Genomic DNA, 13,085 nt, shown 5'->3' with positions numbered 1-13,085 from the left:
TCCTTATAATGTGTTGAATGTCAATTTGGTGAGCTTCCTGAATTATAGCTTAGTTTTAGTTTCATTTTTTTAAAGCTGTACCACAAAATCCCCTGTATTACTTACTTTTAACTTATTGATAAATCTTAAAAGAGGTACTACTATTATGTCCTTATATATGACTTACTGACCTGTAATCATCTTTAGAATTTTTACAGGGGATATGAATAATTAACAAGTAATATTTATTTGTTTGTATCAGAGATTGAACCCAGAGCCACATTCCCAGTCCTTTTTAAATTTTTAAAAAATTTTGAGACAGTGTCTTGTTAAGTTGATTAGGGCCTCACTAATTTGCTGAGACTGACTTTCGATCCCCCTGCCTAAGCCTCCTGAGCCACTGGAATTTCAGGCGTGTGCCACCACACAAGGCAATAAGTAATATTTACTTTAACTGAAAGATTAATGAACTATTTCTTTGTTTTGGCTTGTTCATAAAAGTAATTTAAATGATGAACCTTAAAAAACTAATATTAAAGAAGTTTTTATCTTACACTTACATTTTGAGAATTGTGAAAAATTAAGTTGCTTTAGACCACTTACTCCATCATCACAAGAGGTTTTTGCATGTCTAAAATACCATTAATTACTATGTCATTTTTGCCATAGTTGTCTTAAAGGTATAACTATAATAATCATCAGCTAAATTCTTGTTGAGCAGCTGTGTAAGGCCAGTTTAGCAACTGGGGTGACCCAAGGCAGACTGTAAGAATTAAAGTTAATCATGAGGTGAATTATGTTATAGTCATTGAAGACTTCATGCTAGGAATGTCTGAAATACTTACAAAATTTAATCTGATAGTTAAATTTTTGTTTTATCTGAAATATTTCTTTAAATGCCTAATGAAAGAATGAGAAAAAGTATCATTTTAAAGTTAACAGCTAAAGTTCTTATCCATAAATATAGGAATAAAATCTGAAGTTTGCTTATTAAAAAAAATCAAATATACTTTGTCACTGTTTATATTACTGTGGTAAGTGGGAGAGAAAATAAAAATATACAAATTACTGTAGTATAATGTGGAATCAGAAAAGCTGTTGATCATGTTTTTAAATTATCATGCCTATAAATTTCTTCCACTAATTTTTTTCTCAGTATACAACACAAACACATAGATTGATAACACATGCATGATGCCTCTTTTTAGAAGATATACACAAATGAATCAAAGCATTGAATTTTATTTGAATGAAGTTTGTAAGACTAACTGTACTATTCACTCAATTGTAATAAAGAAATGATCATCAAGTTGACAACACATTACAAGAAGACTGTGTACATACCTGATACTATGAGAGTCTAATATACTCTTGAAACTGTAAGGAACTTTTAGTCATCTGGCCCAGGCTCCTCACTGTAGAAATCTGAAGTCTGAAATGAGGGCCTTGCCTAAGGTTTCCAGTTAATGGTAGAGCAGGAACTAAATTTAAAATGCACCCAGTATTCTTTGTGCGTTGGTGAGTTTACCTGGGTTATAAACTCCAGGTAATTGGGCTGGAAGTTGGTTGCTGACAAACAATAGTTTAGTCAAAGGATAATTTGGTTGTAAGTTAGTTAATAAATATCCAAGTAAATATATAAGTAGTTATTGGTTTTTTTAAATCTTAGAGGTTTTGGTGTGTTATGGATTGGTTTTTTGACAGCTTTAAGCTGGTCATTTTTTAACTTGAGTTTATTTTCTCTATTTTATTTTAATTTATAACTGATTTGCAGCTAGTTACTTAGAAATAATTGGGCATCTCCGGACATTATAAATGTCGAGTAATCAGATCTTGTGTGTACACTGGACAGTTGGAATACTTGATGTAGTACAGTTGGAATACTTGATGTATCCTGGTGGTCTAACATTTTTATTTTGAAAACATTGCATATACATTTATGTACATATACATTTATGTACATATACATAGAATGCTTGTATTTTGTGAAGCATATATGTATATGCTGTTTCAGAACCAAGCTTATTTCTCTTAAGTAGTTAGGGGCTGCCCTTGGTTTCCAGATAAAATCAGCAGAAAAGCAAAATAATATATTGTGATCCTTTAAATGTTTATATAAACGTGATGTCTCAATAACATCATAATTGAAAGTTGTAATGTTTATTATTGAGACTTTGAACATGTAAAGATCTTTAGATGTTTTTTAGGAATCATTTTTAAATGATCTTAATTTTTATAAAATGTTTTGTTCACTTGATTTATGCTTGTTATGACTGTTAAAAATTTAAAGACAATACCATAAATTTAAATTTTTCTTTCACAAAAACCTAATTAATTGTATTTATTTCTCTGCAGTTGAAGTAATGGTATATTGCTTGTTGGATTTCATCTACAGGTATTGCTAGCACAAGCTTGATGGGTCATTTATCGTTAAACAGAGAACTTAATTTCTTGATTTATGATTGTTTTCCTTTTGTTGCTGCATTTTCATATGTGAATTGCAAGGTGCTAGGAAAGACTGAAAACTGGTTCAGCACAGAAAAGTAATCTTATTCTATATCTCTAAATAATTGAGAATGCTTGCTAATACCATGTTCTCTATTAGAAGAATTTGATTCTGATTTATTTTCATTTAGTAGTAGTGTAATTTTTTGGCATCTGAAATATTCTGTTTCTATGAAAGTCTTGATGCTTCAATTCACAGAATCAGTGAAGAACATTGAGGTAAGGGGACTTATGTGAGTATTCTCCCTGTCAAAGGTTTTGAGGTGAGACTCTGAAAACTATTGATATAAAATCATTTGTTCCTCCAGCTGGATGTGATGGCACATGACTGTAGTTCTAGCTACTCTGCTGGCTGAGGTGGGAGGATCACTTGAACTGAGTCTGGGTTAGCTAACAAGACCCTGTCTCAAAAACAAAACAAATATCATTTGTGCTTGAGGGTAAACTTAGGTCTTCCAAGTGATTTGTTTTAACTGATTCAAGAATAATTTCTGAAAAATGGAAAAATGTTTTTGCATCTCTCATGCTGTGGTCTTTGGTTGGGAGCAGTTGAATTCTAGCCTTCTGTGTAATACTGAATGAAAGAAGAAGAAGACAACCGTGGAAGTCTAGAATAAATTGCCAAAACAGCGTTTTTGATGTTAAAAGAGAAATGGAGCCAGGCACACTGCACACCTGTAATCCCAGTGACTTGGAAGACTGAGGCAGAAGAATCAATGCCAGCCTCAGCAACTTTGCAAGAAAAAAAAATTTTTTTAAAAAGACTGGGGATGTGGTTCAATAGTTAAATACCTCTGGGTTCAATTCCTGATACCAAAACAAAACAAAACAAAACAAACAAACAAAAAAGAATTAGAGTAAGTGAATCTGGATCTGAATACCATACATATGATCCTTTGTTATATGTAACATTCATATATGGTAGTTTTTTGCCTATGCAGACTTTTAGAAGACAGATCAGAAAGTGATGCATGGGCAAAATAAATTACCTTATATAGAGACGTTCTCAGAAACAGAGCTTCCTAGTTTTGAACTCTTCTTGAATGGTATTGTTGAGCTGGCCTCTTAAAATGCCAAGATACCACAGTTAAGATATTATAGCTTCATTTCTTAGTTGAAATTATTGAAAGAATTAATAGAAATATTTCTGAAAGTGATGATATTGTTTTAAAATATACTCCAAAGTTATTTTGGATGGATTTTAGAATCCCTGCTTTCTTTCCTAGTTATTTTAGAAATCGATATGTAATTGACAAAGCTCCATGTGATTTTTTTTTTTTTTCCTGATTTCAGGAATTGAACCCAGGTGCACTTAGCAACTGAATTACATCCCCAACCCTTTTATTTTTATTTTTTTTATTTTGAGACAGAGTCTTGCTGTGTTGCTGAGGGCCTCACTAAATTGCTGAGGCTGGCTTTGAACTTGGGTTCTTCTTGCCTCAGCCTCCCGAGTTGCTGGGATTATATGTGCACCGCCATGCTTGGCTCTCCGATTTTTGGTCCTAATAATAGTAGCAGTAGTAATCATAATAAAGGACTTACTAGATGTGAGGCATTGTACTGTATGCCTGCACTAACTCATATAATCCTTGCACATGGTCATGAGGTATATACTATGTAGGTAAAATTGAGGCACAAAGGGATTAATTTAAGGTCGTTTCTGGTAGAGCCAGGGTTTACACTAAGGCAGTTTGACTCCAGAGTCCATGCTCCCACCTGCTACTGCTGCTTTATTATTTGTGATATCATCTTAAAAAGAGCTTGTCTGTTTTTAAGAGTCTGGAAGTAAAGCAGGAGTTAATAGTGGTGATTATAATTAAGAGTATCTTAAATATTTTTAAAAGTAGAATTGAGACTAAGGCTGTCTTTTCTTAGACCCATGGGACTATCTGCATTGTAAAGTATTAGCAGTTGGGGCTCTCATATATATCATTTATGATTTTCCCCATCGACTAGGGTCTTCTATATTTAAATCCTTAAAGTTTTGTTGTTTTGCACATGTCCATACATTACTTTAGAAGTACTGTTACTTGAAGTTCTCCCAAAAATATGAGACTTGTATATACATTTGAAAGTTAGTAGTCACTTTGCTCAATCACTAAAAAATGACTTTTAAAAATGATGTACTCCATGTCATATAAATATGTCAAAATACACTCTACTGTCTTTTGTAACTAAAAAGAACAAATAGAAAATAAATAAACAAAGATGCAGAATTCCATTTAGTGTTGTTTGCTGCAGTGCAGTGCTCTCTACTGACCAGTTGAGGGCAGCTATTTACCAATTAAAAAAGTTGAATTAGAATGCCACCACTTTGTGCTCACCGAAACTTGATATCTAGTATAAAAGTCTTCATTTTTACTCTTGCTTTGTTTCTATTATCATCATAAATAGTTTCCTGAAAATGGGATGTCTAGTTTTACTTCATAGTAATTTTCACCCCTTAAGACACAGGGGAATGGAAACCATTGAAGTTTGTTTTAATTTTCCCAAACTTTTTTTTCTCCCTTAGGATTGGACTCCAAAGATAATAGTGATCTGGGTTATCTTTAAAGTATATGCCTGTAAATACATTTAACTTCAAAGTTCTTTGAGAGATTTTAAAAATAATAGTAAAAATTTATAACTTTCAGTTTGCTATCTATCTTCAGTGAATTAAGTGAAAGATAAGTCAGAGCTGATCTGTTTTATTAGTTTTTCTACAAAAATGAATATTAAACTTATGGAATGTAGTGGCATTTTTTTCTCATTGGCCTTTCACATAGTTTATATCTTTATGATTCAGAAAAAGGAATTTGGGAGGAGATGAATGAATTGATTTAAAAGATTATAACTAATAGGATTTTTTGAGAATAAAAAAATCTCAGTTTATGTGAAACTATGTTGTAATACTAACAAAGCAGATGGTGATAGTAACTAGGAGGAGGATTATTCCTTGGGAACTACTTTTAACAAAGGGAATTTTAAAATGAGAAACAAGGTTATATTATTACCAAAAAAAATAGTTTTATATTAGGAAATGAAGTGAACATCAGAGGAGATGCTGACACTAGAATGAGGCTGTTCTGAGAAGTAGCAGTAGTCTGGTAGGACTGTAGACTCAGTTGTCTTGAATATCAGTCTTGTTTTTCCCCCTACCTTATCAATTTATAGATTTCCATTTCTTCATATTATCTCTTTCTCTTCCAACCCTGGACCTCTGTTGGGATTTTTTTTGTGTGTGTGATGATTATATTAGCAGTCATTTACTTCTAAAATTTAAGATACTTTGTAGTTGTGGTTAAATACCTATAATATACAATTTAATATTTTAGCCATGTTTAAGTGTACAGTTCAGTGACATTAAATTCATTCATAATATTGTACGACTGTTACCACTTTTCATCTCCAGAACTTTCTCATTTCCTTCACTGAAATTCTGTACTACTTATACACTGACTCCCATGTTCCCCTTACCCCTGGCCCTGGCAACCACTCTCTGCTTCCTTTGTATGAGTGTACTATTCTAAGAACCTCGTGTAAGTGGAATCACACAATATGCATCCTTTTTTTGACTTACTTTACTTATTATAATGTCTTCAAGGTTCATCCATATTGTAACATGGTCAGAGTTTCCTTCTTTTTAAAAGCTAAATATATATTCCATTGTATGTATATATTGTACTTTGTTTATCCATTCATCAGTTGATGTTTGGAGAGGTTGCTTCCACCTTTCAGTTTTTGTGAAAAATGCTGCTTTCAGCAGGGATGTACAGATATCTATTCAAGTCCATGTTTTAAATTCTTTTGGATATATGTCCAGAAATGGAGATGCTGGATAATTTTGTATTTAATTTTTTGAGGAGCTTTCATACCATTTCCATGGCAGCTGCATCGTTTTACAGTTCCTCCAGTGATGTATAAAGGTTCCAATTTCTCACTTCCTAGCCATCAGGTTTTTTTTCTTCTTTATAAAAATAATATGCATTCTAGTAGATTCAAAGTGATAGCTCATTGTGTTTTTGATTTGCATTTTCTTAATAGTGATGGTGAGCATCTTTCCATGTGCCTGTTGGCCATGCATATGTATGTCTTCTTTGGGGGAAATTTACTTTTGTATAACTAAAATTATCAACTTTGCCAGTGACTTTGCATTTTTAACTATATTTTAAATTGTGATATAAGAGAGAGGTCTTCTGTAACAGCATAGCATGGCATCAGGGTAGGACTGGGATTATTTCTTGTGTATGGGTATCTTCCCAGAAACCCACTTTATATTCAGTAAGATAGAGCTCTCCAAAGGAAAGAAAGAAATCACCCATTTCTTCTAGTCTCCTTTGTAATTCTTTCCCCATCATATTCTAACCTCCCACAATAAAGTTCCATTAAAGGAGGAGGAGAGATAAGTGAGATGACGGGCTATTGGAAGGAAAAAAATAGAAGGAGAGAACGACTAATTCACTGAACATTGTGAACAGATAGTTCACATTTATTGTCTACTACCTATTAGGACTTATATATTCCTATGTTGAGCTTTTTTCATATCTTTTTAACAGTCTAGTTCATAGACTTGAATATAGAAGGAAGTATAAGGATTAATTAATACATAAGTGGCTAATTTAGGAAAGTATTTGAGATAATATGGGAATGATTAATTTGGGCTCATTTGAGGAGTTGTCTTCTCCAAACTTTGTTGTAGTCATTGGGGAGCCACTGAAAGTCTTGAGGAATAGTTTTGTGTGTGTGTGTTTTTTTTTTTTTAAACCACATTTCTTCTTCTGTGTTTTAGGAAGATTTAGCTGCCCATGTTATGTTGCAGAAATTAGGCACTATGGATTTTCAGTGGATTAGCTACTTACTATCCATTTTACTGTAGAGCCATATACTGCATGGTATTTCAGTAAGTGATAAAGTGCCCCCTGTATGGAGGTAGTCCCAAAACTTATCACGTAGTGACATCACAGCTGTCTTAGTTTGTATTAGTACACCCTGTGGTGTTCACCCAATGTTGGAATCACGAAACAGCACATTTCTTAGTGCATATCCCTGTTGTTAAGTGGCATATGACTGTGATTACTTGCCATCATAGTTTGCTTTATAAGTAATCTTTTAATATATCTGTAATAAACCATGGGACTATTTTACTTTCAAGTAAAATCAATGAGTTTTTCAAAATCATAGAGATTGAAATGAAATTGACCAAATGTCTGTAGGAAGATTAATCTGAAGCATTATTAATAGTTAGAGCTAGAGTGTTTTTACAGTTAGTGAGTGTAAGATAAAGAATGGCATGTAGAAAAAGAACATGCCCAAGACGAACACTTGAAAATAGTGCTCACTGCAGTATATCAAAGATAGAACACACTTATGTGTTATATTTTTTAGCATGCATAAACTCCTCCTTAAATTTGAAACAATTCAAAGCATTCCCTAAGTATTAATGCTGATATTTGGATAAGGAAGACTCGATAAGATATCCAAGAGAGGATACAATGTTTTATTGTTTTTATTGTTTTATTAAAAAATAACTACTTAATTTCTCTAGGAAAAACCTAGTTAGTTGGAGAAATATTAAAAGGGGCTCCACAGCACAGCCCTGCTTTTGGTTGTATTCATGTTACTGACTTTGTATGGGAGGTTCACCAGCTGTTTGACTGGCAGGAGCAGGAGCTTTCACTTCAGTAGTTTATAATTCCTGGCTATTCTAGGATAGTTTGCACTTCACCAAGCCTCAGACAGGTCAGGACATTTGGTAGGAGAAGGTTGAAAGACAAAAGCAGCAGGCCTTGGGTTCTCAGCCTTTTAAAACTACTATTAAATATATATATATATATATTTTTTTTTTTAATTTGGTGGTTAGAGTTTTTAGTAATGTGCCTGTATTACATGTAGAGAGTATTCATCAACCAAGAGGAGTTTTAAAATGTCAAAACCGGGAAAAGCTACTCTAAACCATGGCTTGGTTCCTGTTGATCTTAAAAGTGCAAAAGAGCCTCTACCACATCAAACTGTGATGAAGATCTTTAGCATTAGCATCATTGCCCAAGGCCTCCCCTTTTGTCGAAGACGGGTAAGTCTTAAATGTTTGAAAAATATGAATGTTTATTTAAATGACGTACTTCTGCTTCCTTTATGAAGAAATGCTTCAAATTTCAATTGATGTTTCTAACTAAAATGAACAATGTATTGTGTAAACAGTGAAAACATATAAATGATAGTTTTATAATCTTATAAAGAACCTAGAAGACAGGATTACCTAATCCACCTTTTTGTCATTTATTTTTCATGAGATTATTATCTTGTAAACTTACTTGAAATTGGTAATGTGAAACGAAAAGTTTTGAAAAATGTTAACAAATATTAAAAACCAGATTTGTGTTTTGTTTTTGCATGAAAAACAAAACACTGGTGCTATTCTTTTTATACCTGGGAAATTTAGTATTGAGCTCAATTAAAGAGCATTCCAGGGCCTTAGGTTTCTTTGGCCCTTTAAAATGGATTATTTTTAAATTGCTGATTCTTATATTAAAAGTAACTTATAGAGACATTACTTTTTGCTGTTATATGAAAAAATAGCATGCTATCGTGTAGCAGTTATGGTATGGTATACACACAGACCACACTGAACTAATAAACATGTATAATTAAGTTATGATCTAGTGGATATTTTTCAGAGGGGAATACTTCTCCCCCCCACACTACACTTTGAAATGTTAAAATTTGTTGGTATATTTTGAGTTAGTTGGTATTCAATTATTATACTAGATATCTACTCAGATTTCAGTTATTTACTAGGGATTTACCAGGTCTAAATATTTTAGATCTAAAATATATCTGTGTTCCTTAACACGTTAAACCAACATACACACAAAACATCTCTCCTTGGAATTAAGTGTGTGTGTGTGTGTGTGTGTGTGTGTGTAAAATCAAAGCTGTTAGTATCCTGACTCCCCTCCATCCCTGTTTTTAAATATTAAAGGGGAAACACTTGTAAACAAGTAGAATAATCCATAACACTGGAAAAATATTTTTCCTCCTTGTAAAGAGACTCTTCTATGTAGTGTGACTTAAATAATCTTTGTAAAAATACATTTTCTAATTAGCTTAGTTCTTTTTAAGTGGTTTCTATTTCAACTCCAACAAGTAGCAGCCATGTTGGAAAACATTTTGAGTGAAATTATAATGTAATATAATTTAAATATTGAAAATAGGATATGAATAATACTTTAACCCCTCTCGTTTCTTTTCTTCTTTACTGTGTCTTCAGAAAGTGCTGTTTTTATTTTGTCGTCTTTTACCTCGTCAGTTTTATAGCTTTTGCTGAGTGAGGTCACTGCTCTGATTTAAGCATTTTATACATAGTCCTCTGACAGCTTTAATGCCATTTTTTAATACTTCTGTGAAAGAAAATACCAATACAAATAAATTTAAAATGTGAGGAATTAAGATATTAACAGTCAATTTTGTTCTATTTTTGTTGAATATTTCTAATAAAATTAAGTACAATATGTGGGAAATTATTATGTCTGCCTTTGTCTTCTACCTCTGTCTACCTCTTTTTTCTTTGCATGTAATAGACAGTACCTGTAAAGGGCATAGGAGGAGATTCTATAAGAAAAATTAATAGAGAACTGCAGCACTCTCTCTGAGGGTTTCCTAGGGTCACTATTCAATTTGGCTTTTCTAGGTTACTGTGTTACATTGAATTATATCTTGCTGTTGTAATAACAGCATAGAACTAAATATGAAAATAAAATTCCTCCTAAAAAGTTTCTAAAAAGTTTTAAAAGATATTTAAAAAGCAAAATTAAAATGTTTAATATTTGCCTGCCTGCCAATAGTTTCCTATTGCATAACTCATTGACACTACCAGAAGTATTAGAGGGATTATGAAACTATATCCTCACTCCTTTTTACAACTGGTTAATTTAGTTAACTTTAAGTTCATTTACATTTTCTGTTACATAATTTACTAACTTTCCCTTGGTAAAGTTTATGATATGCATTTTTAAAGTATTTTTCTATATCAGAGATTTAAAAAAGACTTGATGTGATACATAAGCTTATTTGTGCCTAACATTAGATATATTTAGCTTCTTTCAAGCAGATTACTATGCATTTTGACAACAAAGTACACAAAGCAGATTGCCTATATTTTGCAGCCTACTTTTTTTTCTTACAAGTAGTGAGCTGAATGGAATGTATAGTTAGTACCTATAAGACTATATGTAGTCTTGATCTAATTTGAAAAACATGGTATTATCCCTCTATCCATCATAAGTTCGGAGGCAGTTAATATTTGCATGGTCAGTTAATGTTTTACGTGCACATGCAATAATAGTTTGAATATTGTGGAAAAGCCTTAAAATTAGTAGTCATAACTACAACTTCAACCTCTTCAAATTTTTCAGGAAATTTGTTTACTTTGACTATTAAGTGTAATACTGGTAGTTTAATTTATTATTATATATATTTTTCTGGCTATTATCTGAAATATAAACATTGATTTTAATACTAACAACAGTAAATAAATAGCAATATAGCTAGTAATTGGTCACCCTTAAAATGTTTTTTAGTGTTGAGGTACTCATAATTTATTTGTATTTGCTAAGATTTATCATAATACCAGATGGAGTACTTGTTTAAAAAGTTAAGTATCACCACTATTTTTACTATCAGAAAAAGTTGGGATTGAAACTTGTAACTTAAAAAATCTGATCATCCTTTGGGGGAAGAAAAGTTTCATATAATCCAAAAAATATTTGGAAAGTTATTTTATTTTTCCCTTGAAACTGTTAAACCTTTAATTATGATAATACTATATTTCTTAAATCCTAATGTGCATCGTTTTTCACATTTGAAACTTGGCTGAATTAAGGATGCATCTTGATGGAAATTTGTATTTTCTGACTTTTTTTTCTTTGTAGTACAGAAAACTGATGATGCATTTTATGAATCTACATCATGTACAACCATAGAAACAAAATGATGTACCCCATTTGTGTACAATGAATCAAAATGCAGTCTGTAAAAAATTTAAAAATAAATAATTAAAAATAATATGTTGACAGAAAAATCACTTAATGCTTAAATCTTGGTTTTTTTTTTTTCACTCATTTTGTTTTAGTTTAGAGTACTTTTAAACTTTTAGAATGTTTTATTTATTCTTCAATGTTTGTGTTTTGGTAGAGAGTTCCCATGACATTCAATTGTTGATTTATTGTAGGACTTTATAATATACCTGGTTGACTATATTAGACTGTAGAGAGATAATTGTTTTTAGAGTGCCTCATATATTTTTGGGTTTGTGTAGCTTGGGCATCAGCAACATGGAAGACTAAGAAAATGGGGTAGAGCTCTGGTGGGAAGAGTAGGGTGTGGATGTGGGACAAGGACTTGTGTATCTGAAACCCAGGAACTCAGGTGGTAGTGAAATATGTAACTGGGATTTCTGGAAGTTTCAAACAGTTTTATAGTGATTACAAATATAAAAAGTTCTATCAAGTTGCAACCACATAGCTCAAGTAGCTATAGACTATACTTAAACAAATGGGCATGACTTGTGTTTGATGAAACTTGACTTAGAAAAATAGTGAAAATAGGTTTTTTACTATTACATTGGTACTCCAGTAAATCTTGGGTCTTTGGCTTATGTATGAGTTTATGCATCTGGCAAAGTTTTAAAATAGGATTGCTGGAACTTTTAAGCCATTCATTCTTTCAAAAAATCTTCATCCCCTCCTCAGATTCTTTAGTAGTGATGTGATAAAGAATTTTATCTGTGTGTGTTTAATCACTGGAAACTTAACATGGTGCTTTTTATTATTTCTTTTTAAAATGTATAGTATTAGTTTAATAATTCTATAAATGATTGCTATTATTTCAAGAGAACCTACTACATATTCTAGGCATTTTTTCAGCCTTTTTAAAATTGAATCATTTGATTTTTGGTACTAGGGATTAAACCCAGGGCCACTTAACCACTAAGCCACATCCCCAGCCCTTTTTATACTTTATTTTGAGATAGGGTCTTGCTAAGTTTCTTAGGGCCTCGGCCAGTTGCTGAGACTGGCTTTGAACTCGACAATCCTCCTGCCTCAGCCTCTTGAGCTGCTGGGCTTAAAGGCTTGTACCACTGCTCCTGGCCTCATTTGATTCTTCAGTGCTTTCAGTGTTTGTTAGTACTGTAAGTTAAGTGTTCTCTGTACTCACTCAGTAGATGAGAAAACTGAAGTTTAAACAAGTTAACTCCCAATTTTTATGGTAAATAGTAAAAGTGGTATTTAATCTCAGGACTAATACTGCAGATACTAGCCATTCTTTCTACTGTTTTGTGACCTATTTACATTTTTTTCATATGATTTCAATACTTTTACACTACTAATATATTATTTTAGAGGGTAGGCCTGTGAACCCCCTGTTGTCATTATTTCTATGGGGAAATAATGTCCAAGTTTCAAACAATGTACCTGCAAATAATGTTTGATCACACAACCCATTTATAAATTTAGAATTTCTTGTGTGATTTCTTTCAAGTTATTTCTTTAAAAAGTTGTCCTACACATTATGGCTATAATTTTAGCCATTTAAAAATTAGATATGTTCAGACCTTATGCTCGCAT

At 32.2% G+C, this 13,085-nt stretch overlaps 1 protein-coding gene across 6 annotated transcripts in view; it reads left to right on the top strand.

Annotated features, from left to right (window-relative positions):
- Window positions 1–13,085, top strand: part of Fbxw7 (F-box and WD repeat domain containing 7) — a 190,628-nt gene that overhangs the window by 125,656 nt on the left and 51,887 nt on the right. Inside the window, exon 2 of one of the 6 annotated variants that reach the window (XM_047566555.1) lies at window positions 8,356–8,533. The exons of the other annotated variants lie outside the window; for them this stretch is intronic. Within the exon in view, the coding sequence (XP_047422511.1) occupies window positions 8,356–8,533 (178 nt within the window). The remainder of the gene's footprint in view (window positions 1–8,355; window positions 8,534–13,085) is intronic. 6 annotated transcript variants of the gene reach the window in all.

The sequence above is a fragment of the Sciurus carolinensis genome, chromosome 10, assembly GCF_902686445.1.
Source record: "Sciurus carolinensis chromosome 10, mSciCar1.2, whole genome shotgun sequence".
Taxonomy (NCBI): Eukaryota; Metazoa; Chordata; class Mammalia; order Rodentia; family Sciuridae; genus Sciurus; species Sciurus carolinensis.
The sequence above is the reverse complement of the archived record's forward strand: the minus strand, read 5'-3'. Positions and strand labels throughout refer to the sequence as shown.